This window comes from Periophthalmus magnuspinnatus, chromosome 17 (assembly GCF_009829125.3).
Source record: "Periophthalmus magnuspinnatus isolate fPerMag1 chromosome 17, fPerMag1.2.pri, whole genome shotgun sequence".
Lineage (NCBI taxonomy): Eukaryota > Metazoa > Chordata > Actinopteri > Gobiiformes > Gobiidae > Periophthalmus > Periophthalmus magnuspinnatus.
This window is the reverse complement of record NC_047142.1, coordinates 10,319,919-10,347,039: the sequence shown is the minus strand read 5'-3', so window position 1 is coordinate 10,347,039 and position 27,121 is coordinate 10,319,919. Positions and strand designations below refer to the sequence as shown.

Sequence of the window (27,121 nt, the reverse complement as noted above, 5' to 3'; positions counted from 1 at the left end):
GCACAGGGGAAATCAAATATTCAACCAAATGAGATGCATGTTCTTCATAGTGTTTTTGATTTATTTGTAGGAGACCTTCTTCTGCAGGATGAAGACAGGAGACCTGAAGATCATCAACCAGGGCCAGGATGATGAGCTGGTGCGTACAAAATAAGCCAGTGTTTTCAGATGACAAACTCTCTTTATGTAACATGGGGGAGATACGATAAGTTGAAAGTATTGAAATTAAGAAACTATTCATTATATTAGTCTTCACTGTCTTCACTTTTTTAGATTTGACAGGACACATCACACAGGAACATTTATGGTTAAATGTTTAAAGGGAGTATATAACCAGCAGTCTTACGGTTTTAAAAAGAGCATTACAATCACAACTGAACTTGTGTTGCCAGTGCCTTAACCTGCAGATAGAGACGCATACAAGTGTTTCTCATCCTCAGTATATGGACAGAACATGCTTCATGTGAAAGCTCAGAACCTCCAGAATTCACTCTGGAGGTTCTGGAGTGCAGCCTCTGCAGCTGCACTGCACTGATACATGATTGGCTGCAGGTGCTGGTGAGTTCTTTTAGGATTCTTTCCAAGGGAATTTAATCATAGGAAATAGCTGGCAAGTGAGGAGCTCATATTGCTTTGTGATTGGCTAATCGTCTTGAGACCTAAAAAACAGCTACTTGACCGTCATGTCCAATGTTGTTTTAATTAAAGATAAACCAGCATTACATTCATTGTCAGTAACACAAATACTTCTTTTAATATGTTTGTTGCCCAATAATACCTGCCCCTGCTAACCCTTGTCTCTCCCATGCTGTGCCTCAGGAGGTGTGGGGGTACCGGCCCTGTGCCTGGAGGCTGGTGCTGGTCTCCGTGGGGGTGGTCTGCTCCGGTGGTCTGCTCCTGCTGCTGCTGTACTGGTTGCCTCAGTGGAGTGTGAGGAGCACCAGCTCCATCTGCAGTCTGAGGGAGGCCCACACTGTGCTGCTACGGTCCAGGGTACTGCTACACTCTCAAACAGGAAGTCTGTGTAATCCTTCAGTCGTCCAGGTCTTATCCGCAGCAAAAGATTACATTTAAATCTGTCAACTGGACAAATCATTGTAGGAGTGAAGATGTTTCGCTGCTCATCCTGCTCGACCCAGGGCCGTTAAGGCTGAAACTGGAGACAATAGCTGTTTATAGTTTCAGTGTAGTTAGCCCCTCCCTTCAGATAAATATAAGGCAGTGTCCACCAGCAACTTGACCAGAACTGAAGAAGCGGCTTGGATGAACAGCGAAACATCTTCACTCCTACAATGATTTGTCTAGTTGACAAATTAAAAATTCGTCTTTTGCTATGTCCAACAGGAAATTCTTGTTTGACCAAAGACGTGCGGCTCTATTAGTTGACTATCTGGCCAAAACTGCCCTAAAAAAATTTCAACTGCACAGGACAATCATTTAAACCTATACTTTCTACTTTTGTGCATTTAAATCCTTATAATCAAAATAAAAGACCTATTTGACTAATACAAATTTTGGTTGATTACAGCTCGTCACACACTACAGGATTATTTGTCCGATTTCCTTCTCCCCGACTATGGGTCCTTGTATGTGATTTTGTAAGCCGCAGTGCTCTGCGCGTGTGGTGTCCGAGCGACTCTGAACTGTTCTCTCATATTGCAATGTGTAACCACAAAATATTACCACGGCAAAAGTCAATAAAATAGAGCATCAGATGCAGATGCAGTGACAGACACAGAAGCGCAAGGTACAAACTCAGGAAATAATTTAAAGATGACTTTATACTTATACTGGGTTGAAAAAAGTTCATAACTGTTTTGTTTCTAAATATTTTTAGAAACACCATCAGAGATGCCCAAAGTGTAAATGCCATTAAAGGAATAATAAGTCGTTTTCAAAGACAGGGGGCAGTCCCGATTTCTTCCTGTGAGGCGATCTTAAAGAAAAGATGTTTGTGAATAAACCTCAGACAGTAAACGACTTAAAACGTAATATTGAGGATCAAATAAGAGCCATAAGCCTGGAAATACTTTCAAATGTTATGTAAAGTGTGTTGGATCAGGCTATTCAGTGCCAAACCCAAAATGGTGGACACTTAAAAAACTTTTCTTTTTTTTAAAAAATTAGGTTATTTTTATTTCTCCTAGTTTAAGTAGTGATACGTTAAAGTGTAAGTGAACAATTATAACCATATATATTGCCAAAAATCTTCAGGTTCAATTTACATACTGTTAAAAAAATATGGTGAGTATAACTTAAGACTTATAGGCACTATTGAAGACTTTAATGTACTACCTCTGGTAAAGTTGTAAAATTAAACTGCAGCATTCTCATCGATATTATCCAAAAGAATGTGATTTTTGCAAATAATGACCTCCAGTCCACAAAACAGCACTGTTATCCAGTTTGAAGTGTTCTTTAAAAGTAAAAAGGCGAGAGCAGATGTGTCTGTTTACATCCAGACAGCGTCAGTCAGGCTGAAGCTGCTGCAGATTACTGATAGTCACTCTTATTTCTTGTGTAGTTTATCTCCAGCTTTCTGTGAATTAAAACCATTTATCTAAACTCCTGCACTACATGTCACAAATAATAATAACACAGTTTTGACTTGTAAACTAGAAGTGCAATGCTCTGATCTTTGGAACACTTCAGATTCTCAGAGTGAGTTGTTTTACTGTACACTGGAAACAGCTTCAGAATCAGAATCAGAATCAGAATCACTTTTATTGATCCCCGAAGGGAAATTCTCTTAGTTACAAGATGCCACAACCACGGGATAGAATTTAAGAATAAGAATAAAAAGTCATTTAAATAAGAATAAAATTTGTGCAATAAGAATAAAGTGTCAAGAATAAAATTTGTGCAATAAGAATAAAGTGTAAAGAATAAAATTTGTGCAATAAGCTTACATGAGGTGTGCTCACAACTTTTAGCTTGTGGTGTGCGACCTCTTCTCTGCAGTCTGTGTGCTCGGAGATTTTAAACCTCATCCAGTTCTCTTTGTGTCTGTGGTCTGTGCTTTTCGTTGCACATTTAAAACTTCTTGAAGACTGTAGTGTGTTTCAGGCTTAAGACTCCATTGACTGAACTGACTACAGCGCTCCTACACTGAACTTTACATACTGAGCATTGTGCTGTTATTGGCCCCTCTGCACAGTATACAGTTATTGCCTTGCCTTGCCCAAGATGCAAATGAAGTTGTGGTTCATGGAAACATTTTGTCCTATCTGTTCAGACTTTATTAGGGGTGGGCAGGATGGGAAAAAAATAAATATCGTAATTTTCTAGGGAGCCAGATCACGATTACATTTTTATCACGATTCATGTACACGTCATATTTTTCTATTGCATTTAAGAGGTAAATAAAGTAATCTGCTTCATACGTAGTCTTTCTCCTGTGTGATGTCTATATTTGTCCCCACAGGATGAGTTCAGGCAGTGGTTCCGGGCCAGAGTCCACACTTTATCTGCTCCCGGTTACAGGCCTTTCGAAAACCTGGAGCTGCAGACGGCAACCAGGAAGTGCAGCCTCTCCAACAAGGAGCATGATGGGAAATGTCATCAACAACAAACTGCACAGGTCAGATCTGGTTCAGTTTAAAACCCTGTTTCTGTTGAATTAGATGAAATCTTGCTAATAAATATTAGTAGCCGAGACCATGTAGTTAGTGTGTTATTATCTTCTATTAAGTAAGTGAAGGCATCTGCTGCTTCATATTTCACTGCGATTGGTTAAATCCACCTGTCACTCATTTAGAGCCTGAAAGAGGCTGACCAATAGGAGGTGAGGGTGGAGAAAAATGTCGAAAAAGCTGCATTTAACATGATTATATTCAAATAGATTTTTGTAATGCCATTTTATACAGTCCTATTGGATGTTATATTTGATAAATGCATTTTTCAGTATTTTTGCTGTTTCCAATTTTGCTTTAGCTTGTATGTTTCCCTCCTTTTCTCCGCTGCAGATTCATTACTTCACTCACCACAGCACAAAATATTATTGGAACGAAGGGCTGCAGAATTTTGAGTTGTACAAGTAAGAGTCATATGAAACACGTTTTGCTCATATACACGACCAGTCTGTTTGGACACACTTTTCATGTATGCTTCTTTATTTACATGATTATTTACATTGTAGATTTTCACTGAAGTCATCAAAACTCTGAATGGACCCATGTGGAATATAGCAAACAAAAATATATTGAAAATTAGCCGCCCTTTGCTTTGATCACTGGTTTACCCTCTTGGCATTTCTTGACCCTGACAGGCACGGTCAACAGAGCAATTGGTCACTACTTTGGATTTGAATATAAACTATAAAAACAATATTTAGTTGACTCACTTAACTTATTTTTCTTTGCTACATAATCCCATGTATTTTCATCATATATTTGATGTATTCTGTATGTATTTAAAATGTAGACAGTAGTAAACAAAGAAAAAAAAAAAGAATGAGATGGTGTGCCCAAAACATATAGTGTTTTAGTGTGTATTTACTTATGTATGTAGCCCTTTTAATTGACGTGTGTGTCTTCTCTTAGAGGCCTAGAGGATGTGGAGGTGAGCTGTGCAGAGATGCACTCAGAGCATGGCTCTGGGCTCTCCAAACAAGTGCAGGAGTACAGGTATTTACACTACAAAACAGAACACATAACACACTCTGAGCATGCAAGTTATTATAGATGTTTGTGCCATTTTAGTGTCTTTTAAAATAGGAAAGAAATAGTATAACAATTAGCTAAAGTACAATGAAAAAGTGCAATCAATAAGAAAAGGGTCTATAAAAAAACTAAATATATATTTTTCTAGTTCAGAAAAACAGCATTTCTTCTATACAGAAATTAAACTGAAGGACATTTCAGATGCATTTTAAAAGGCATTCCGTTAGATTAGAACCATAAGGATTTCATACTTTAAAGCTGATTGTAATATATTTGCTGCAATAGTTGATGTGTGTGTAATGACCTTTATAAAAGAGCTGTGGACTGACTTCACTGTGTGTTCTCTGCAGGAGGCTGTTCTTCGGGGAGAATGAGATCGCTGTGAGAGTGCCTTCTCTTTTCAAGCTGCTCATAAAAGAAGTGAGCAAATATTTTAACTATATATCACAAACTACTTCACATTCCCCTGATTAGCAGTAAAACGAAAGTTACATATGTAACTGGGGTTCTATGAAACCCGGATGACTGCACATCACAGGGAACAATCACTTCAGCGATGCCCTCTGGCGGTCTTCTGGGATGTCAAATAAACCAAGTAATCTGGAAATTCAGCAGTGCCAGTTCATGAAGATTGAAGAGCTTCTGTTTAGATTTATTTATTTTGTAAATATTGCATGTGACTTATTCAAAACAAAAATGATCTGTTTACGTTCTTCCACAGGTGCTGAACCCTTTCTACATCTTCCAGCTCTTCTCTGTGATTCTGTGGAGTGCAGAGGACTACTACTACTACGCCACTGCCATTGTTTTTATGTCTGTCATCTCCATCGCCACCTCCCTTTACACCATCAAAAGAGTGAGTGCCCCAGGTGACCTCTGAACAGGAAATCCCCACATTCATCTGAGCCTGGCTGCAGGCAGGTCAAAGTCTAAACAGAAATGTAAACATAAGTGCAGTTGTTTAACACTTTGAGGTTAGAACCTATTGTGAGTTTTTTTTCCTGTTTGACTAACCCTGTGTTTGAAAGGGAGGCTATGGATTCCATCAATAGTACAAACATCTGGCTGCAAGTTGTACTATTGATACCTGTTAGACCAATTACACTGTTCTTATAGCTCCGGACCCCACCCCTCTTCCCCCCTCACTCTCCTCTTTAGTCCTCCAGGTGCTGCCCAGTTTAGCAGCTCTGTTTGAAATCCGGTTGTGGGCGGTTTAGGGATTTAGTAACACTTTAGCAATGCAACTACAAGCGTCTTTTGTCTGAATCTTGGCTTATATTGCTCCTCTCTTTAATGCTCCAGCAGCTCCATACCTACAGTTTTATACAGTTTTATACATTATTGAGAAGACATTAATGTACCCACTGTACCAAACATCCCAGACCGTTTAAACATGTTGTATGAAGCATAACATATCCACCTTTATGCATTTACAGGACATATGTTCTCTCATTGCAGCAATATGTGATGTTACATGACATGGTGGCAGCTCACAGTGTGGTGCGGGTCTCAGTCTGCAGAGGAGATAAAGGTAACAAGATGAAGTCTGTATTATTTTTATTGTAAAGCAACAAAAGCAAATAAGACAGAACACATGGACACAGGGCTAATATTGAGATGTTGAATTACTGCAAATGTTGTATAGTTGGTTTTGTGGTAATTAATTTAAGGCAGTTAATTCCCTCCAAAGTAGTAAAGTTTCGCTGTCTGCAAAAACATATTCTTGCATTATAGAGCAGGTTTCAACAGTGGTCATCTGGACACTGTTTTTTTCTATCAAAACAGTTCCCAGCTCCCATTCAGAAGCCATATTCACTTTGATGGTACTGGCTTGAAACACTAGGATTTATACTATTCTGAGTTAAGGTGAGACACTTCAAACTCAAATTGATATCTCTAAATTTAAGATTTTTTTATATTTACCTGCAGTGTCTCGCTTTAACTCTGGGTATTAGAAATACTAGTAGGACTGGGTGATTTTGCCTGAAAATACAATTGTTGATTTATTTTATTTTTTTTAAATTTAATTTAATTTCCGTTTGATTTTCGTTTTTTTTCCGCCTCTCCACTAAAAATGTTCTGCAAGCTATACAAACAATTGTATTGGGCTGTTGCGGAAACCTTTGAGGAATGAGATTAAACAAACTATTGCATTAAACCTGCAGCCCCAATGTTGACATCACTGATTTCAAAGCATCAGCATGGCCCTGTGCTAAACTCTGCTCCCTGTGACTGCAGTGAGAGGCCTTTCGTGTGTTTTCTATGTAATTTCCAATGCAAAAAAGTTGGAAAAATAAACATTGATTTTCTTATAAACAAATTGTTTTGAACTTCAGATTTATTTAATGGATTTAATTGATTTTTTTGCCTAGCCCTAAATCCTAGTGTCTCATGCAAGTTTCATCAAATGCAAAATGGTTTCTGGATGGGAGCCGAAGCATCTTGACCACTGCTGAAACCTTCTCAACACTGAATCACTCCTAGACGAATGAGGGACTAAACACTCTCGTTATACGCACATAGTATTAAAATAAGGAAATGCCTGTGTTCTCTTAAGACTAATTATATATACTATAATCACTATATTTTAACATTTTTGATTGATATTTTGTTGTGGACAGAGGTGGAGCAGGCCATGTCCACAGAGCTGGTTCCTGGTGATGTCATCGCGATCCCAGCCAACGGGATGATTATGCCATGTGACGCAGCTCTCATCCAGGGCACCTGCATCGTCAATGAGAGCATGCTCACTGGTAAACATGAATATTCTGTAATTAAAGTACATAAACAATAGCATGCTAGCATTTTGTGGCTTTAAGATGGAGCTCAAAGACTAAAAAGACTTTTGGTCATTTAACAGTTAGCTCTGCATTGTTCTAAACTGGACTTAAAGCTGCACAGTCTTTTCTGGTAGAGGGTCTCCCACTTGTTGTGGTTGCTTTTTCTTGTGTGCACAATCTTGTGTCAATTTTGTCTCGTTTCTCCCATCCCTTTTAATTAGTATAAATACACAGGGCTTTGATCCTTATGATCCTTTCTTCTAAACCTTATGTCCCTAGGGGAGAGTGTCCCGGTGACGAAGACCAGCATTCCCGGGTCAGGAGAGGAGGGGGCACAGAGCTACAGCCTGGACCAGCACAAGCGCCACACTCTGTTCTGTGGGACGCAGGTCATACAGACGCGCTTCTACAGCGGCCAGATGGTCAAAGCTGTGGTGGTCCGCACAGGTCAGGACATGAGCTATTTGTCATAATTAAAGATGGGGTATTACACTTTTTTAAATTGCTGCCACATATTTAGATTTATTTATTAGATTTATTTATTTATGTTGCCTTTTAATGTTTTGAAAATGCTATATTCACCAAAAGCAACATATTACAGCACAATCATTATCACAATACAGTCAGCATGCATTTCACTAATGAAACTACTGCACATCGCATCAGGTTTGTCAAGTTGTAGTGTATTGTTTGGTATGGTGCGTTTGTATGTTTTTGGAAAATTGACTTGTGGGAGATGAGCATTGGACAGAATCTTACAGCTAACCATAAGGAGGATTCAAATAGTGCGCTGGAGAGATCGCTATATTACTCAAACATGCATGGATGTAATCTAAAACCTCTGCAGGCATGTTTTTGATGAGAGAACAACAAATATAATATAGATATATAGAAGGCTTCAAAGAAGTTGCATAATACAGTTACATAAGTTACATAATATCCCCGTTTAAACATACAGTAGATGTTACTTTTGACTTGGTATTTTGAGTGCAGTATAGTGCAGTATATTTTGATACAATAAATAAATAAATAATGCTGATATTAACTTCCTGTCCCTGTGTCTGTCAGGCTTCAGTACAGAGAAGGGTCAGCTGGTGCGCTCCATCCTGTACCCCAAACCCACAGACTTCAAACTGTACAGAGACGCCTACCTGTTCCTGCTGTGCCTGGTGGGAGTGGCTGCCATTGGCTTCATCTACACTGTGACCCTCAGCGTCATGAACAATGTATGCAGGGAATCCTCTGCTCACATGTTTGTTTATTATTAGTCATTATTTATTTATCTCTATCTTTATGGAGATAAGCAGCTCAGCACAAGAGCTAACCCCCACTCACAGTAAAAACTATATGCTGCCTCATATCTGGAGACATAGTCAGTCCATGTTTATGAAATCATAAATGAAAATCTCACATACAGTTATTTTAAATGTGTAACCTGATTGAGCTCTTCTTCCACATCTCGCTGCAGGTTCCAGCTAAACTCATTGTGATAAAGTCTCTGGACATCATCACCATCACTGTGCCGCCCGCACTGCCCGCCGCCATGACAGCGGGCATCGTGTACGCCCAGCGCCGCCTTAAGAAGGTGGGCATCTTTTGCATCAGCCCCCAGAGGATCAACATGTGTGGACAGCTCAACCTGGTCTGTTTTGACAAGGTCAGCTCTACTAATATATTTGATATTCAGTCTACAATAGTGAACATAAATTCATAAAGTAATTATAATGACTAAAACTATGAGTAAAAGTATTGATATTTTTGTTGAGTAAAAAACTAAGCATGTACAAAAAGTGGAGACCAGATCCAAGCTCCGCTTTTCATTTCCACAGCTCCAAACCAGGTTTAAAACAGATTATATATAATTTATATTAAAAATTATATTCTTGGGTTGACTATAACGTTTATGGATGGATTATGGACATTTTGTTGAGAAAATTTTGTAATGTTCATCTTGTCTTCAAGTCATGGTAGTTACCCTCTCATTTTATTTTAATCAGATCATTTCAGTGAGAAAGAATAAAATACAATGATGAACACTGATTAAATATATGTATGTGTGTATGTTTCAGACTGGGACTCTGACTGAAGATGGACTGGACCTGTGGGGAGTGCAGCGAGTGGAGGACAGAAGGTAATCCTCAAGTTTTTTCTCAGATTAGAAGATGAAAAACTTTGTCACAGTGTCACTTTATCAAAAGTATCGAAAATCAGATCATAATTGATAGTAAAATTGATATCGAAACTGATATGAATTTGACTAATTATCAATAATGCAAAGAAAATCATATTAACAGGACAAAATAGGAGCTTTCTTAAACAGTTTTATTGTCATTTTGGGCTTTATCAGGACTAGTATAAGATCCCATGAAAACATAAAGAAAGTACTAGTATTTTGTGTTGAAAATTACATTTTGTTACTAAAAAAGTAGCATTTTTTATCTTCATTGTGGTATTGTAAAACATTTCTTTTCTTCTGTTCTAGATTTCTTGCTCCTGAGTCGTCGGTGAACACTGAGGCCCTGCGCCCCTCAGCGTTCGTGGCCTGCATGGCGTCGTGTCACTCCCTGACCACCATTGAGGGGCAGCTCTCTGGAGACCCTCTGGACCTCAAGATGTTCAATGCCACAGGCTGGGTGAGACCCTGCTGCTCACATACTAGTGTTGTCACAAGACTAAAATTTCAAACTCAATTTCGATATTAAGGAATAGACTTGATACTCAATACCGATTCCGATACTACAATAATAGACTCTTTAGACAATAGAAAGTGATTTTCTGCATTAAATAGTATTACTTTTTTTATATATATTTATATTGTTATCAGAATCAAGTCTATTCCATAGTATTGACTTTGAAATGTTCATATTGTGACAACACTAGTACACACACACTTATCCTGCTGTGTCTATTAGAATCATTGTCTCTGTCCTTTTTTGTAACAGTCTAGTGGATTTAACAGTGTTTCCCTTTTGCAAGTTTCAAGGTGGAACAGAGTGTTTTCCGTTTGAGAGAAGAATTCAACCTAAATATGCAGGGTTTGTTTTTTAAACATGTGTGAATGAAACAAAACACAACTCCAGGTCTGTTTGTGATGAGGAAACAACATTATGACATGGATCAGAAAATAGTTCAATATGGGCCCTTTAAGAACATTTTCCATGCAATAAAGTAATCAGTTTTGCCCCAGTATAGATACATTATAAAAGCTTGGGGTAAAAAATGTACCAACTGTGTGCTGTCTGCATCCAAGGTACGCCATTAGCATGCTAGTTGTTGTTAGCAATGGTAAATGTTATGCTAAGAAAGTGAGGAATAACCTGGACCGCTGCAAACAGTTTAAAATCAGGTTTAGTGCCTGACATAACACACACATAATATTCTGTCCTTTGTCATTTTTATCTACAACTTCTTTTTAGATCTTGGAAGAACCCACCCAAGAAGAGACTGCCCTGCACAATCCCATAATGCCCACAGTGGTGCGAATGCCCAACCACGTCGTCATGGAGACAGACCTGAGCGACCTCACAGAGACAGCAGTAGGTTTAATGTTAGAATATCGGGTCTGGAGGGACGGTCTGCTGTGTTTGGTTATTCAGAAGTGATGAAGTTGAGGAACAGGGTTATGTTAAGATGAGGAAAATGGTTAAGGGTTGGGATAATGTTTTGGGTTGTTAACATATTAGAAGTAACTTTAAAGATCTGATTTGCCACCTTCTAGCCTTTTCTCAACTTAAAATAAAAAAAAACATAAAATAAAGCATAAAACCATATAATATAACATTCTAGGCCTGTTTATAGCTACAGACGCTAACACATTACCATAGCAACCAGAGCTACACGATCACTTCTGTCCCTCTGAACCCGATTATTTCCTAAACTACTAGGATTTCAGTAGGTTTTATCTTCGCTAACATTGTGTCATTGCATCTTCACTTGTGACGTCTTTTGTTTTGGCCAGTCTTGTGAGATCGGTATAGTGCGTCAGTTCCCGTTCTCCTCAGCGCTGCAGAGGATGAGCGTGGTGGTACGGAAGCTCGGGGAGAAGCACATGAACGCTTTCCTCAAGGGGGCGCCAGAGGTCGTGGCCAGTCTGTGCAAACCTCACACAGGTCTGACTTTAACACAGATGCTAAAACGACTGAAATTAAATAGGGATGATGCAAATACTGTCGTACGATTGAGAAACATCAAGGTTTTACAATTCGATCTACAGTATAAATATCCAGTTAAAAAGACCCTTTACATCCACATCAAGGTTTACAGTGTTGGAGCATACATTATTTAGAAATAGCTACATTTTTGCTTCTAAAATGTATTTATTTATTACAATTACATTTTGACCTGAATAATCATGATTAACCTTATTATTCTATATGGGGAGAGATAGTTTGTATTTGATTAATTATTGACCTAATACATTCAGTATATTTTTACCTTTCATTGCATATTGATACTTTGCAGTGACATCACAATGGGGGTGTTCTGCCTCTATGTTTATGACAAAATGTTCTGAAGTTACCATGGTGATATAATGCGTACATTTGCAAAAACTGTCAAAAAAAAACAGCACAAATCATCTCACCTGTTGTAGTTCCAGCTAAGTCAGCTCTTTATGGTCAGATTGTGTTAAAACAAAGCTCAGATTAAGTATAATTTGAGTAAGAGAGCTTCAGACAGAGCAGAGCCTCTAGTTAGCATCACACCTCCAGGGAATGTTAATAACACCAGCTACAAAGATTTAAAAAAATATTACAGATTTAAAAAAAATATTCTTGTGTAAATTAGTAAATTACATGTTTATCCACATCCTAATTATTTTGAATAATTGTACAATTATTTTAAAAAAATACCGTATATATATCTCACTAATACCACTTTTTTGTTATTTTTAGCGCTTGTTCCCTGTTGTTTTTGTATTTTTTCACCATTTGTATTAGAGATCTCCACATACTCACCCGCTTGACATGTGTTTTGTGTGTTTTGCGCTGCAGTCCCAGAGAGTTTTGCTGAGACTCTGGAGGCCTACACCTGTCAGGGCTTCAGGGTGATCGCCCTGGCCCACAGGCAGCTGGAGACCAAACTGTCCTGGCACAAGGTCCAGGCTCTGAGCAGGTCTCGTCTCACTCTTTACTCTATACTACATCTTAAAGTGAAAATGACAGATGAGACTACCCATTTCAATAAAACCTAGTTAAAATCATTATATTTAAGATTAGATTCCAATTAAAATAAACCTGTAATCCCTCAGTTGTACAGTCAACTGGACAAAACGTTTAGAGTGAAGATGTTTCTCTGAACAGAAATGGGAGGCTTAGACATAATTTCTCACCCATAGTATACACCCGTGGACACAACTCCACCCTCGACCCTGACTCAAAACAGAGAAAACTAGCCAGTATACTAATGGGTGTGAGATTATCCATTAGGGGCCTGAACGATTACGCAAAATATGACTCAGGGACAGTTCACACAGTGTATTTCAATAGACCTAGCTAATTATTTTTAGCCACAAACTGCAATATAACTGTTGTAAAACTATGATAACTATTTACCACAGGTCAAACCAAGTCATAAAAAGAAAAACATGAAAACCTGTCATATGCACTTGAACTGTTTCTCACTGAAAAGCTAGTCCCAACATGTCCTCCACTATCTACAAGTATAGCCATCATAAAGTGTGACAGTAGTTTGGCTCCAATGACAGAAGAGATATTTCATTTAAGTGCAAGTTGAAAAAGAGTTCACTGTGAAAAGGAGGCTATATGGCTTTAGTGATAATGTATTCTTGATATCAATACTAAAAATGTCAGGGCAGAAAGGAACCTTTCCTGAATATCTTTAGAATGATCTTGAGTTGTATCAGAACAAGTATAAGACACATAGACTAATATACACACATGGACCACTATGGGCCTACCTCGACTAATTTTAGTATCAATACTTGCTCAAATGAGTATCTAGTTTTGATACAAGTTTTAGTATCAAGTTAGTTATTATGTGTTTTTCGAAACTTTTGTCAACCCTAGCTCAAACAAATGTGATCTCAAATGTTGCCGTGTGCTGTGCCTCTCGCAGAGACGTGATAGAACAGAACATGGAGTTCCTGGGTCTGATCATAATGCAGAACAAGATCAAAGAGGAGACATCAGGAGTGCTGACAGACCTGCACGAAGCCCACATCCGCATGCTCATGGTTACAGGTAATACAATATAACACAATACAACACAACACAACACCACACAACACAATAGACAAGTCAAGTACAGGGACTCTCCGCTATTAGGCTTTCTTTAACATGTCCTGCTTATTTTTTTTTCAACTGTAGACAGATATGTATATTGTTCAAGTTCTTCATATGAAATACCACAGAACTCCACATTTGGCACACGTTTGTTAGTTTTTATTTTAAACCCCACCTTGTAACTTTTCAACTCCAAAAAAATGTACAACTTTTTTTCATTTTGGATGTTTTTATTGTACTACAAAAATGTAGTAAAAAATCATGCATCCTTACTCTGTGTGGGCTTGCATCTCCACAAACCTGACACTTATTTGACCTGGAGAAGGGCCTCCTCCTGCTTGTCTCCATGGAAATGTTGTTTATTCCTTTGGCTATAATATTCCACAGTATGGCGTAAATCTTATCTTTCTCCATGGGGAATCTTCCAAAGTCTGGTTTTAACTATTTCTTTCTATGGAATTGTGCAGGTGATATGCCGCTTCCAGAAAGTTACACAATGTTAGGGTTAGACTTTAATTGTAAAATCCTTATCTATATTTTAAATAGACATTTGTCATTATTTTATGTTAACTGCATGTTTTAGTATTTGTAATATATACTTCCAAAATGTTTTTTTTACATGATGATTTTGGGTTTGATGTGGTTGCCAGGAGACAACATGCTGACCGCCATCTCTGTGGCGCGGGACTGTGGGATGATCCGAGCTCATGAGACTGTGATCATCGCAAACGCTGTTCCTCCAAAAGACTTTCACCCAGCGAGTATCAGCTGGCACTACAGCCACAGCCCTGCACCCAGCAAGGACACTCAGGTACTAGTCTGAAAGAGTGAAACCAAAACTACTGCTGCCATTCTCTTTCTCTTTGTGTGTCAGAATCAGTTTGTCATTCACATTATCAAGACAAGAACAATGTATTCATAAGTTGTAAATCATGGCCGTACTGCCTTGTCAAAGCCTCATCTCGTCGGCTCTCTGAAGCTAAGCAGTTGTTATGACTGATTTTCAGTCAGTAGAGATCCAGATGGAGTCCCTCTGTGACAAAGTGCAGACTGATGACAGATTCCACTTTGCTCTGAGTGGACCGGCCTTCACTGTGGTCATGGAGCACTTCCCACACCTGGTCCCAAAGGTGAGCCCAAACCTCCATTATTTTTGAAGTACAGATTGAATTTATATTAGGTATTTATGATAATAAAATACAACGACCATACAGAGGCTGAACCAACTTTACGAGAGAATGAGAAGATAAAATCAGATATTTGACACACAGTTTCTATGGGGTTTGCTGTGTGTTTTTATGTTGTCCAAATCGCCCAAGTCAAGATGATGACTTAGGCAGAAAGTGTTTTTTGGCTATAAAAGTTTTTCTGAATGGCTGAGGGTGGAGCTAATGACACCTACAGATACAGCAGGGTCTGAATAGGATAATTATACAAATAACTCAATTTGGCCAAAAATGATTTAAGGCAATAATCCTGATGCAGTTGATGTGTCTGCTCTGTCCACATGGGGGCGCTGCAGCTTGCAGTAGGGGCCACAGTGTTTGCACGGATGTCTCCTGACCAGAAGACTCAGATGGTGGAGGTCCTGCAGAGCCTCAAGTGAGTTCAGCTGGATTCTGTTAGTCTGTTATAGTGAAAGTGCATATGGCAGGTTTTTGTGTTTTTCTAATTATGACTTTGTTTGTTGGGATAGTGTCTGTGTTTTACATCAGTTAAGTTTCAGTTTGTTGGGAAAAAAACTGGAAAAGAAAAATACAGGAAGTAGCACTCAGTTCTAAAATGAAATACCTCAATATGTCACTGAAAACTCCATACAAAATACATCGATAATTTACAAGAGAAGGAAGGCATTTTTCTGAGTTTAAACCTGTTTAACAAAGTAAAGGTGTTCTCATGTATTTTTATTGGTCAAACCATAACTATTGTGTGATTAGATGAGCTTTGGCCCTTGTTTACAGTGTGGTTGCTAGGTAACAGAACTGGAATGACCTCTACGTATCTGCAGCCCATGTCCAATCAGGAAGTAAAAATATAAACTTACCCAAAATAGACGAAACAAAGAAAACTAGGCGTGATTATTAGTCAAATCTTTAATATAACGATGTTTTTTAATGAAAAGTGTAGTGTAACCTGTCATATGCACTTTAAACCTGTGTGTAGTTGTGTCACTAAACAGCTTTTGTGTCGTCTGTTTTCTTTTAGTTACATTGTGGGAATGTGTGGAGACGGAGCCAATGACTGTGGAGTAAGACCTATATTTTTTTGTATCAATGAATAAATGATAGAGATGAAGCAGTGTTGGCACTAAACTTATAAAACCAGGTTAAAAGTCTCACAATATAAACGGCTATGGCTGAAATGGGTTGCTGTTCATTGGCAGACAAAAAATTTATTCTAGTTTATGTCATAAAATACACCACAAATTAGGCAAAAATAAATTAACTAATAAATAACACTATGAAATACATTTTTGCAACACTTTTCACACAATATTACAAACCCTTAAAATACTGGAATAAAAAACGTTTTAGTTTGAAAGTAGGAATTTCACTACTATGATTCCCGAGTGACCTGTGCAGTAGGGTTGAAACAAAACTCCATAGACCACAATCCTTTGCTTCATGTTAGTGCAGCCAAAATGAAGAAGAAATTTCAGGCGTTTTCACAGAATTAGTTGCATACCTTTTGCTGGCTCACATTAATATAATAAAAAAAAAATTTATAATAACTAAAACAAATACTGGGAGTGCGTATGCAGGGATTTTCCACTTTGAAGAAAATAAGATGCTACAAACTAGAACATATCTCTTCATACTTGTAAAATATTTTTGTGTATTATTTTGCTCAAGATAAAAAGTATGAGCTTTTCTTACTCGTTTGCAGGCTCTGAAGAGGGCTCACAGTGGGATTTCTCTATCTGAGTTGGAGGCGTCTGTGGCGTCTCCATTCACCTCCTCCACCTCCAACATCTCCTGTGTCCCCAGCCTCATCAGGTACTCACCCTCTGCCCTGTGTCAGCACCGAATTTACCATTGAAGATGCGCTATGTACATTTTCTGTCTGGTTTCAGTTATTATTGATTATACTGGTTTGCCTTCCACAGTACAGCATCAAACTAATCTCACTGTTTATTTTATTAAAAATCCTGGAAGAACATGCATTTTACTGTGAGCGGAGTCACCTCTCCACAGATCTGACTTAGCCGAGTGACAGCACATGTTTGTCTTCACAGAGATAGATATGTTTATTATTATAACAGACAGACAGACAGATTGATAGATTTCTTTATTGATCAGCAAAATGGTAAATTCAAGTGTCCATGTAGCTCATTCATACATTTCATCATACAATAAAGCAAGTAGGTGGCTGACCTTTAACCTGATAAGTTACATAGTGCACCTTTAAAGTACGGTTTAGCAAAAGTGAATGTGGACAGTAATGTTTTTGTGTTTGCTCCACAGAGAAGGCAGAGCGGCTCTCATTACTTCCTTCTGTGTGTTCAAGTTCATGGCTCTGTACAGTATCATCCAGTACCTCAGTGTCACCCTGCTTTACTCGGTAACTACCACTTCTTTTAATAGGCAGGGTTATATATTTGTCAAATTACATCACCTGGTATCAGTGTAGTCCAGAATCTCTTAATATGTTGAATATTATGTCATTCATTACTAGTGTTAAGTACAATCAAATAAAATCTATAATGTCGATGTAACAGCATTTTCAAACTTAAGCTGGAATTGACATAATGACATAATAACTAAAGGTGGCAATACCAATTTATGTAGAATTTAGAGTGTACTTCAATCAAACTTTGTTAATAAATACTCTTCTCTCTGTTGCAGATTCCTAGTAACTTGGGAGACTTCCAGTTTCTTTTCATTGACATTGCCATCATTCTCATCATAGCCTTTACAAGTGAGTAGCAAATACAGAAGCATCACCACGATACACAAAATACAACATTATCATTGAAATCCCACATGTCAAAGGTCAAGTATTTTTTATTATGTGCATAGAACAATCATGGATACTGATGAAATTATGCCAAATATTGCTCTTATTTGATTGGAAGGGACAATAGTGGAAACAGCTTAACATCACTTACTGTTTGGAACTGGGAAAAGTGCCACATATAAGACAAATACACTATTTACCTTGATGAAAAATTTGAATTCATTTCCCTAATAGCGTATGCTCATATTTCTACGAGATAGCCACTCTGTATTACATTTGTCCAAATTTTAGGAGTCCGGTGATATTGACAAATAATTAATATCTCAATATCTTTGAAGTATCCCAGTAACAATATTCAGATGATATTAAGCAACTGAAGTGTGTCAAAACATGTCTTTAATTGTAATAGTTGAGGCTTAATCAGACAAATATGAAATAACTGTAATACAAAAGCATAGAAATATCACTGTGCCTCCTTGATATGCACTTTTTTCATTTTCATGTTCTTTTTTTTTTATTACAACATTTTACCTATTTACTCTTCACATGTTGCATATCTTCTTAACAGTGAGTCTGAACCCGGCCTGGGGGCAGTTGGTACCCCGTCGGCCCCCCTCCAGCCTGATCTCGGGGCCCCTGCTGTTCTCCGTGCTCACACAGATCCTCACCTGTCTGCTCTTTCAGCTGCTCGCTTTCCTGCTGGTGCGGGAGCAGAGCTGGTATGAGAAGTGGACGCCCCAATCCAAGTCAGTATTTACCCAACTCCAGGAAAGAAAACTGTTACAGTTCAGGATGTAACATGTTCAAATGTCTGTATTAATATGTGTAACTATTAATACCCTACTCCCTCTGTGCCCTACTCCCTTTGTGCTGTTAACCAGATATAATTTAGTTGTTTTTCCTACATTTGTTGGCACTTCTTTGTTGTTAAAAAATATGTTCTTAGTTCCGCCCTAAGCTTTGCATAACTTTAAATGTGTTGGTTGTTTCTTCCATTCTGTTCTTGTTTTAAAAGAGAATGCTGATTGGCCTAGATCTGTTTTTCTTTTAGGTGCTGCACTGGCCATTACATTGTTACCTTGTTGTTCTGGTCATCTGTTCAGATGTGGCAAACCTTTTGAAATTGTGTGTCTTTTTTGCAAATCTGATATCTAAATGAGAGTTTAAATTACATGCACAAGGGGCATTTAAAAAATTCCAAAACTACAGTTTATCCTCCACAAAAAGTTGAATGTAGTCTTGTAGTTATGAACTTGTGGTCAGTCAGACAGTATCCAGTAACCAACTAACAACAACTATAAACAAAAACAAATTCTGTCTAAATAATCCAGTTTACAAACATCTAATGTGTCCATGTCTTATATTACTCAGCACATAGGCTTAATAAAGACACATGGTGTTAAATAGACGATTCACCAAACATGCATATATCAGCTAAAGCTAATGTTTTACGTGGACTTCAGCTATTTCCAAGTTTCAGAATAAGTAGATATATTCATTAACATGATTTCAATCATATTTGCTGTACAAAACATCATGGTCTGTGTCATTCCCTCATGTTTTTATATTCCTTCTATTGTCACGTCTCTATTTAAAATGCTTGTGTGGTTAAATGTACCTGTTGCTCTGTGTTCAGTGCGTGTAACGTGAGCCGCTCCTCTCAGCCCCTCAATCTGAACAGCTCCTACATCGACATCAAGAACATCCGCAACTACGAGAACACCACTCTCTTCTACGTCTCCTCCTTCCAGTATCTGGCTGTGGCCATTGTCTTCTCCAAGGGGAAACCCTTTAGGCAGCCCAGCTATAAAAACTGTAAGGAACTATCTCTGATATACACTACAAGTACTGTTTAAGTACTAAATAATGTTTCGCTTGTCCCTAGGGCCATTTATGTTGTCCTGCATTGGTCTGTACACCTTCCTCTTCCTCATCATGCTGTTTCCTTTACCAGCTATTGATAAATTCCTTGAAGTAAGCCAAAAATTATGTTTTGATCATACATATTTTTTGTGGTTAATTTATAAATGTATCCGGTATATGTCGAATGCAATCCTGTATGCCATCTTATATCATCCATATCATAAGCTTGAGGATTTAAACAACTTTGTTTTGGTTCCCCAAACCTCATCTGATCGTCTGATAACTTAAACGCACAAACAATTATCACAATTATATGTTTATGTCATTCAGAGTAAATCAGCATTACTTCTTATATGGGGCAATAGAGAGACTTATAAAAAGTACTGTATATATCATTCATACAGATACTACTCATATAGGGCCATATTATTGGCCCTGTTATGTTACTTATTCACACAGTGGACGCAAACACAATGTTTATCTAAAAGTTAGATGTGGTCACTATTTACAGTTCTCTTTGACCAAACCAAACGACATTAAGAGCCACTGATTTCATTCTTGATCTCTTATACGTACACATAACCTGACAGTATTTGAAATAAAGTTGTCAAAAGTATGAGTATCAGATACTCCGATAGAAAATATATACTCATTTGAGTATCGATACTAAAGCTGGTATCGAAACTAGAGAAAGTATCAATACTAAAAAAGTCACAGAAAGGAACATAGATTTACACACACAACTGAATAGCTTTAGAATGATCATGAGCTACATGGGAACAAGTATAATTTGATTAGATTTATTTCATTCTTGTATAAACTGAATTTCAGCAGAATTCACATCATTCAAATCTACAAAAGACAGGCAATAAATACATACAGTACATTTAGCCACATAGACTAGTATACACCGATGGACCACCATGGAACATACCTGGACGACTGAGGGATTACACAGATATAAGGCCACATAGGAATAGAAAAGAAAGATTTAATGCATTCTGTTGTCTAAATAAAGAGTGTTTTTTAATTATCATTGTGGTATCAGAATCAGTATTGAGTGTTGAGTCTATTCTTGATAAAACTGAGTTTGAAAGTATTATATTAAATTCTTATTTGTTGTGGTCCCAGATCGTGTGTGTGCCTCATGAGTGGAGAATCACTGTGGTGGCCATCATCATTTCAAACACTGTTGTCTCCTTTATCCTCGAGGTAGGTGCCACTGTCCCTTTTCTGTTGGCTTTTCAAAAATCAAGTGAAATCCGCACGCAGTTATATTCTCATACTTTTGCACCACTGCTTCTTCTTTCCCTGTTTCCCTGTTTCCTGCTCTCTATTTGTCTGTCAATAAATGTATTTTAAATGCTTCAAACCTAATCTATGATGTATTATCTGCTGATTCTGAAGTTGAATGAAATCTCCCGCAGACGTTGATCCTAGACGTGATCTTGCGGAGGCTCATTTTCAGAGACAATCGCAGTGATAATCCAGTGTCTCCATCGCCCTCTGCTGGCTTGCCTCAGGTTGGGACTCTTGCTCATGTTCTTTGCTTCTGTGCAAATAAACATATTCTCATAGGTGTGTAGAGTAGCTAATTGTACTCAAGTAAGTGTAATGTTACTTCAAAATAATATTACTCAAGTAGAAGTACAAAATAGTGGTCTATTACTCAAGAGTAAAAAAGTATTTGGGAAAACAACTACTCAAGTAAGAGTAACTTAAAGAGTAACTATTGGGACATCACATCTGATTTATAATTTGAAGTTATGTTACTTTGAAGAACAAAACATGTAATTAAATCGCAAATAAAATCTGGTATTTTCAAAGGACAGACAGAAAAACATTTATGAAGGAGCGGTACAAGAAACACAAATGTGCAAATTATTTCATATTGTCAACATAAAGCTTTTGTCACTGTCACAACCAAAACTTTGACCCAGTTACTGTTCAGACTCCGAGTACTGTTACTTAATAAAAATATTACTGAAGTAGGAGTAAAAGTACTCTGAAAGTATAATTTCTTTAAAAATTTATTCAAATAAATGTAACTGAGTAAATGTAAGTGAGTACTACCCACCTCTGCATATTCTGTACATTGTTGTCACCAAACATCTTGATCTGTTTGTTCTTTGTCTTGTTTAGTACAGGGGTCTCAAACTGTAACTCACCCAGGGGCCACATCAATTGACTGATAAAAAAACAATAACATAATAACAGTGATTCAAATTTGGAAATGATTTTATGAAACAATTAAATATTACACAAGCTGTTAATTCTCTCATAGATAATACCACTACTTGCTTTTGATTTTTTAACAAAATAAATTAGAAAAACTGGAGATCCTATTTTTGAGCATAATGATTCTGTATAATTTGGGAAGCAGGATTATGTCTTTTGCATGTGCCATTATATGCCGCTGGGATGTAAGCATGGGACCTCTGATAGTACCTAGCCTCTGACAAATCACTACTAGATCATACTAACTTTAAACTTGATATCTGTTTGCAGACGTTCCCTTTTACTCTGACTGTTGTGTCATTAGTGTGTTACTATTTGAGCTATCAATATTTAGTGTTTCAGTCCCTTTTTTGAGCTAAAAATCCACTTGGCTAGAGTTTTGTTGTTTTATTGTACTTAGATTTTAAGGATTTGTATGCACAGAAATTATGTAACAGCAGAAAGGAGATGTTAGGGAGTGCATTAACTGAAGATGGAGTGAATCCTGTTTTTTATCCACCTTTTCCCAAATAAATACATTGTTTTCTTGCACTTTTTTCTGCATGAAATATTGTGCAGGTGTAGTAGTTTGGTCAGGTCATTGAGATAGTTAATTGTTTAAGGGGGGGCTTTGGCCATGCCCTCTTTTTAGTCAACTAATTGATCAACAGGACATGTCTTTAATCTAATTTTTGAATTCGATGCCAGCCCAAAAGAACACTGTAGCTGTAGATTTGGGACTGGGTAGTGTGTGTTAGAGTTTCATCCTTATCATTTTCCAGGAGGCTAATGACCGCTGGGGCCGGCTCTTCCTGTCGTGGCTGTTCTGTCGAGAGCGTCGCCCCCCCAGGCTCAGGTACAGGCAGCTGGCCCTGGAGCTGCAGGATGACCCCGACTGGCCCCCTCGCCCCGGGACAGTCATGTACGCCAACGCACAGACACACAGCTCTGCCTCACTATGAACAGCAACTATGCAAATATGTCAATAAAGCCAGAGACCAAGCACACTGTGGAAACCATTTCATCTGTGGTATTAAAGAGGGGGTGTCAATCAAACGCATCTCCTTGGAACTTTCTACCATGTTATAATGTTATTCTCTCATCAAAAACATTATCCATTAATCTATGCATGTATGAGCAATCTAGTGATCTCTCCTTACCACCTTTCTTATGGTTAGCAGCACAAAACTGTACAACACTCAGCCCACAAGCCTACATAACTACATAAATATACAAAAGCATGATGCAAAACAATACACTACAACTTCACAAACCTGATGCGATGTGCAGTAGTTTCAATAGCGGGATGCACACTGATTGATGTGATAGCACTCTAACGGGGGAGTGCAAAGGGGGGGTGCCTCAGAGCGTCAAAAACAAACCTGAAACTTATTAAACATGTTAATATGTTTTTGTTTAATATAAAATTTTCAAAATGATAAAAGGTAACATGGTGATCTAAATGTATTAGCACTTGTATACCCCATAGAAGTGTAATAGCCCCTCTTTAATACCTCATAGACGTGTAATAGCCCCTCTTTAAGCTCTATGTTTTTACTAAGTCTCATAACACTAATCATTTCAGGTGAATTAAACAGTGTTGGTACAATATTCAGTATTAGCTGCTATTATTTAAAATGAGGAATGCACTGGAGTCTCTTGTACTGTGAACACACTGACAGTTTTAACCACAAGCTGCTAAAACATGAAGATGTCAGAAATAAGAATACCACTGCTCACTGTAAGGCTCAGAACGGGACTGCCCACAGCAAAAGGCTCCTGTCTGTAGCCTGTGTATTTAAACTAGTTGTTTTCCCTATGTCTGGGTACTCTGGGTGTTAGAATGTCAGGTCTGGAGGGACGGTCTGCTGTGATTGGTCGTTCTAAATCAGGGGTGCCCAGACTTTTTTCACAGAGGGCCATATCTTGAAAAATATTTGAGACAGAGGGCCATAGTGGTCAATAGAGTGGATAATTCAGATGGGTGCATTTAACATAGTTTTGACTTCATACTTTAAATAAGGCTTGAAATATTAACATTTGGTCTGTCTGACAATGCAGTGTGATGTTATTTAAGTTATATTTTGTTATATTGGTAGGATTACTCAAATTTGCCATAAAAAAATCCAAATTGGGCCAGTTCACCTGAAGGTTTGACGGCCAATAAAAATTGGTCTGGGGGCCGCATTTGGACCCCGGGCCATAGTTTGGACACCCCTGTTCTAAATGATGAAGTTCAGGAATAAGGTGTTTTTTTTGTTTTTGTTTTTTTAATGTTATGCTTAAGATTAGGGTTTGGTTAAGTTTAAGAACAGGATTATGTTAAGCTGAGGAAAATGGTTAAGGTTAGGGTTAGGGAAATGTTTGTGTTAGTTAACATGTTAGCAGAAATAACTTCAAAAAACTAAATTGTAACCCACTAGCCTTATCTCAACTTACACCATAAAATAAAACAGTATAATATAAAATGTTAGGCCTGTTTATAGCTACAGATGCTAACACATTACCACGGCAACCAGAGCTTTGATATCACTCTCGTCCCTCCGGCCCTGACTATCTAGCACTAACCTTTCCTCATCCTGGGACTTGCACTGTAGGCCAACGCTCTAGCTACGGTTGCCCTGACCCTGGGTATCATAACCATAGCACAACATACTTGATTCTTTCTTCTTAAAGTTTCATAATTATAAATATTGCATTACATTACTTTCACTTGTTATCTGTAGTTTTTAAAGTGGACTATCACGTTAATACCAAAAACACAGCTGTGCCAAAATTAACAATGCATTAAACTGAAACTAAATCCACTTATTCTCTGCTAAACTGTGTATATGGTGTTTTAATTATCTACTGTTTTTAGTCATTATTTGGCCATTTTAGTGCAAACTAGGTACATTTTCTGGTCAACAAACCTAAATCTAAGAGTGTGCTGCCTTCAGTGGCCCATGTAATGTCTAGTAGTTGGTGACATCACAAAAGACTGCCCTGATTAGAGCCTGGTGTTTCTGATTACAAACATTTGGCTGCAGGGGCGGAGTTTGAAGTGTGGATACATGTTAGACCAATCACACTGTTCCACTCTTTCCTTTAGTCCACCCAGCAGCTCTACTTGAAATGTGGTTGTGGGGGGAATTTAGGTGTTTACATTTTAATTTTCATATTTCTGACCATGGAAACCAATGCCTCCCTGACCTTGGGCTACTTTGTCCAAATAAGGCTTTTGACGCTAATATAACATCTTAATGTGTTATTGTTGTGTATATTTTAGACAAGTTCAAATGTACAACTAATGAGTATTGATCCGTCATTACATTACCAGTCAAAAGTTTGGACACACCCTCTTATTCTATGTTTTTTTTCTTTATTATAGATACAGAAGACACCCCCTAACCCTAACAATATAACAATATATGATACAAGTTATATGGAATTATGTAGTATAGAAAAAAAAACATATCCTTAAAGTATCCACTCTTTGCTTTGTGGACAGCACTGTAAACCCTTTGGTCTTGTTTTCACTTCACAGCTGGGCCATATCAGGGTCAAGAAATGCCAAAAGTGCAAAAGACCAGTGTTCAAAGCAAAGATAAAGCTAGCTAATTTTAAATGTTTTAAATCTAGAACAAATTTGGAGTTACATTTTTGTTTACCACATTCTACATGTGTCCATTCATAGTTTTGATGCCTTCACTGAGAATCTACAATGTAAATAATCATGGAAATAAAGAAGAAACATAAATGAAAAAGTACGTGCAAACTTTTGACTGGTAGAGTACATCATGTTATAACTTCCCTCCAAGTGCCTATGGACTTCAGTTTCTATGTTATTTGTTGTAATTTGTACTTTGCCATCTTGCCAGTGACATTTTTGTTGTCATAATTAGTATTTTTTTCCAGAACAACTTGCATGATAACAAGCTGTTTTTGCTTCATCCAATCCTAAATATTTTTATAAAAATGCCCTGTATCCATTTTAAACTTCTGAGCGTGTAACAGTTTATCCGTACTATGCTGTCTAGGGATGCACCGATCCAACTTTTTATTTTGTTATTTACCTCCAGTAACTCCTGAACAGCTTTGTTTGAATAACAATTCAAAGATAGCAAAAGACGAAGTTTAAATCTGTCAACAAGACAAATCGTTGTAGGAGTGAAGACATTTTGCTGCTCCATCCGCTTCTTCAGTTCTGGTCAGATTACTGGTGGACACTGCCTTATATCTATCTGAAGGAAGGAGCTAACTACACTGAAACTGTAAACAGCTATTGTCTCCAGTTTCAGCTAAAACTACCCTATTCAGTCTTTAACGACCCTGCTATTGTTCTCTTTGTTTGTTTTGGGTCTGAGGACGGAGTTATAGATGGAGGAGAGATTATGTCTCAGGCCCCCATTCCTGTTTAAGGAAGGATTGTCTTTCCTAACAAAAATAGCTTCTTTAACTGGAGACAATAGTTGTTTACAGTTTCAGTGTAGTTAACTCCTCCCTTCAGTTAGATATAAGGCAGTGTCCACCAACAATCCGACCAGAACTGAAGAAGCGGCTTGGACGAGCAGTGAAACATCTTCACTCCTACAACGATTTGTCTAGTTGACAGATTTAAACTTCGTCTTTTACTGTGGATCAGACCTGGACGACAGGGATTACACAGACAATTCAAAGATAATGAGACTCCACTGTGGTTCTCCTCATGGTTTCTTTTTTTTCCATCTGAGTTTTTTGAGTTCTCCCTGCAGAAGGAGGGTCTAAGGACAGGGGGCGCTCTGGGACAGTTCACCATTTGCTTGTTTTCTTTTGATTAATTTGTCTGTTATTGACCAAAGTTTCATTGTTGAATTTCTAACTTTCTGTTGGTTAAATCATTTCTCATGTTCAGCCCTAAGCCCTGCTGTTGTGATGTTGGGCTTTACAAAAATAAATTCAGTTGAAACTTTCTGAGCTGACTATGGCCAGTAAACAGTCGTATTATATCGATTTATATGTCCAGTCAGGATATCAGCCAAACCATTATTTTGAAGCCGATATCTGATACGAGTATGAGATCGGTGCATCCCTCATGTTGTCCATAGATGTGGAATTTTTTTTGAAAATGAATCTCCGTTATTTTACCTGTTATTTTGTTTGTCTAAAAAGGGAGTGGCAACATCTTTGTAAATACATTTTTGTTGTAAATTTGAATCTTAATTTTAGTTATAAAATTAAATTGTATTAATATTTTATAGTTTGTTTCCCAGTTTTTTTTCTTTGTGTATGCAAATATTCAAAGATGTCACATTTTTGTCACATAATGTTCCATGTATGATTGGTGAAACTTTCAAATGAGTATTACATCCATTACAGCTTTTTTCACTCCCACTGAGATTCATTCGGCATGTTTTTAGTACTGTACATCATAATCATGTTC

The 27,121-nt window shown here is 37.7% G+C and overlaps 1 protein-coding gene across 1 annotated transcript; it reads left to right on the top strand.

The window, feature by feature from the left end:
* The first annotated feature begins 73 nt into the window (after positions 1-73).
* Positions 74-22,718, top strand: LOC117385433 (polyamine-transporting ATPase 13A3-like). The gene is made up of 31 exons (XM_033982729.2): positions 74-139; positions 820-993; positions 3,425-3,580; positions 3,966-4,036; positions 4,542-4,625; positions 5,012-5,081; positions 5,383-5,517; positions 6,120-6,192; positions 7,283-7,414; positions 7,721-7,888; positions 8,510-8,667; positions 8,910-9,098; positions 9,511-9,572; positions 9,924-10,074; positions 10,858-10,977; positions 11,400-11,550; positions 12,433-12,553; positions 13,517-13,641; positions 14,334-14,494; positions 14,691-14,813; positions 15,206-15,285; positions 15,889-15,931; positions 16,570-16,679; positions 17,148-17,244; positions 17,529-17,601; positions 18,209-18,386; positions 19,277-19,455; positions 19,526-19,614; positions 20,635-20,715; positions 20,931-21,026; positions 22,503-22,718. The coding sequence occupies exons 1-31, from the start codon at positions 89-91 to the stop codon at positions 22,680-22,682; spliced, it is 3,681 nt and encodes a 1,226-aa protein (XP_033838620.1). The 5' UTR covers positions 74-88; the 3' UTR covers positions 22,683-22,718.
* Positions 22,719-27,121: the final 4,403 nt, after the last annotated feature.

Excerpts from the sequence above, each read along its gene's own strand:
- LOC117385433 (XM_033982729.2), top strand. The coding sequence starts at position 89 with ATGAAGACAGGAGACCTGAAGATCATCAACCAGGGCCAGGATGATGAG. Across the intron at positions 4,037-4,541 it reads CAGAATTTTGAGTTGTACAA|AGGCCTAGAGGATGTGGAGG; the intron begins GTAAGAGTCATA and ends GTCTTCTCTTAG. Across the intron at positions 5,082-5,382 it reads TCAAGCTGCTCATAAAAGAA|GTGCTGAACCCTTTCTACAT; the intron begins GTGAGCAAATAT and ends GTTCTTCCACAG.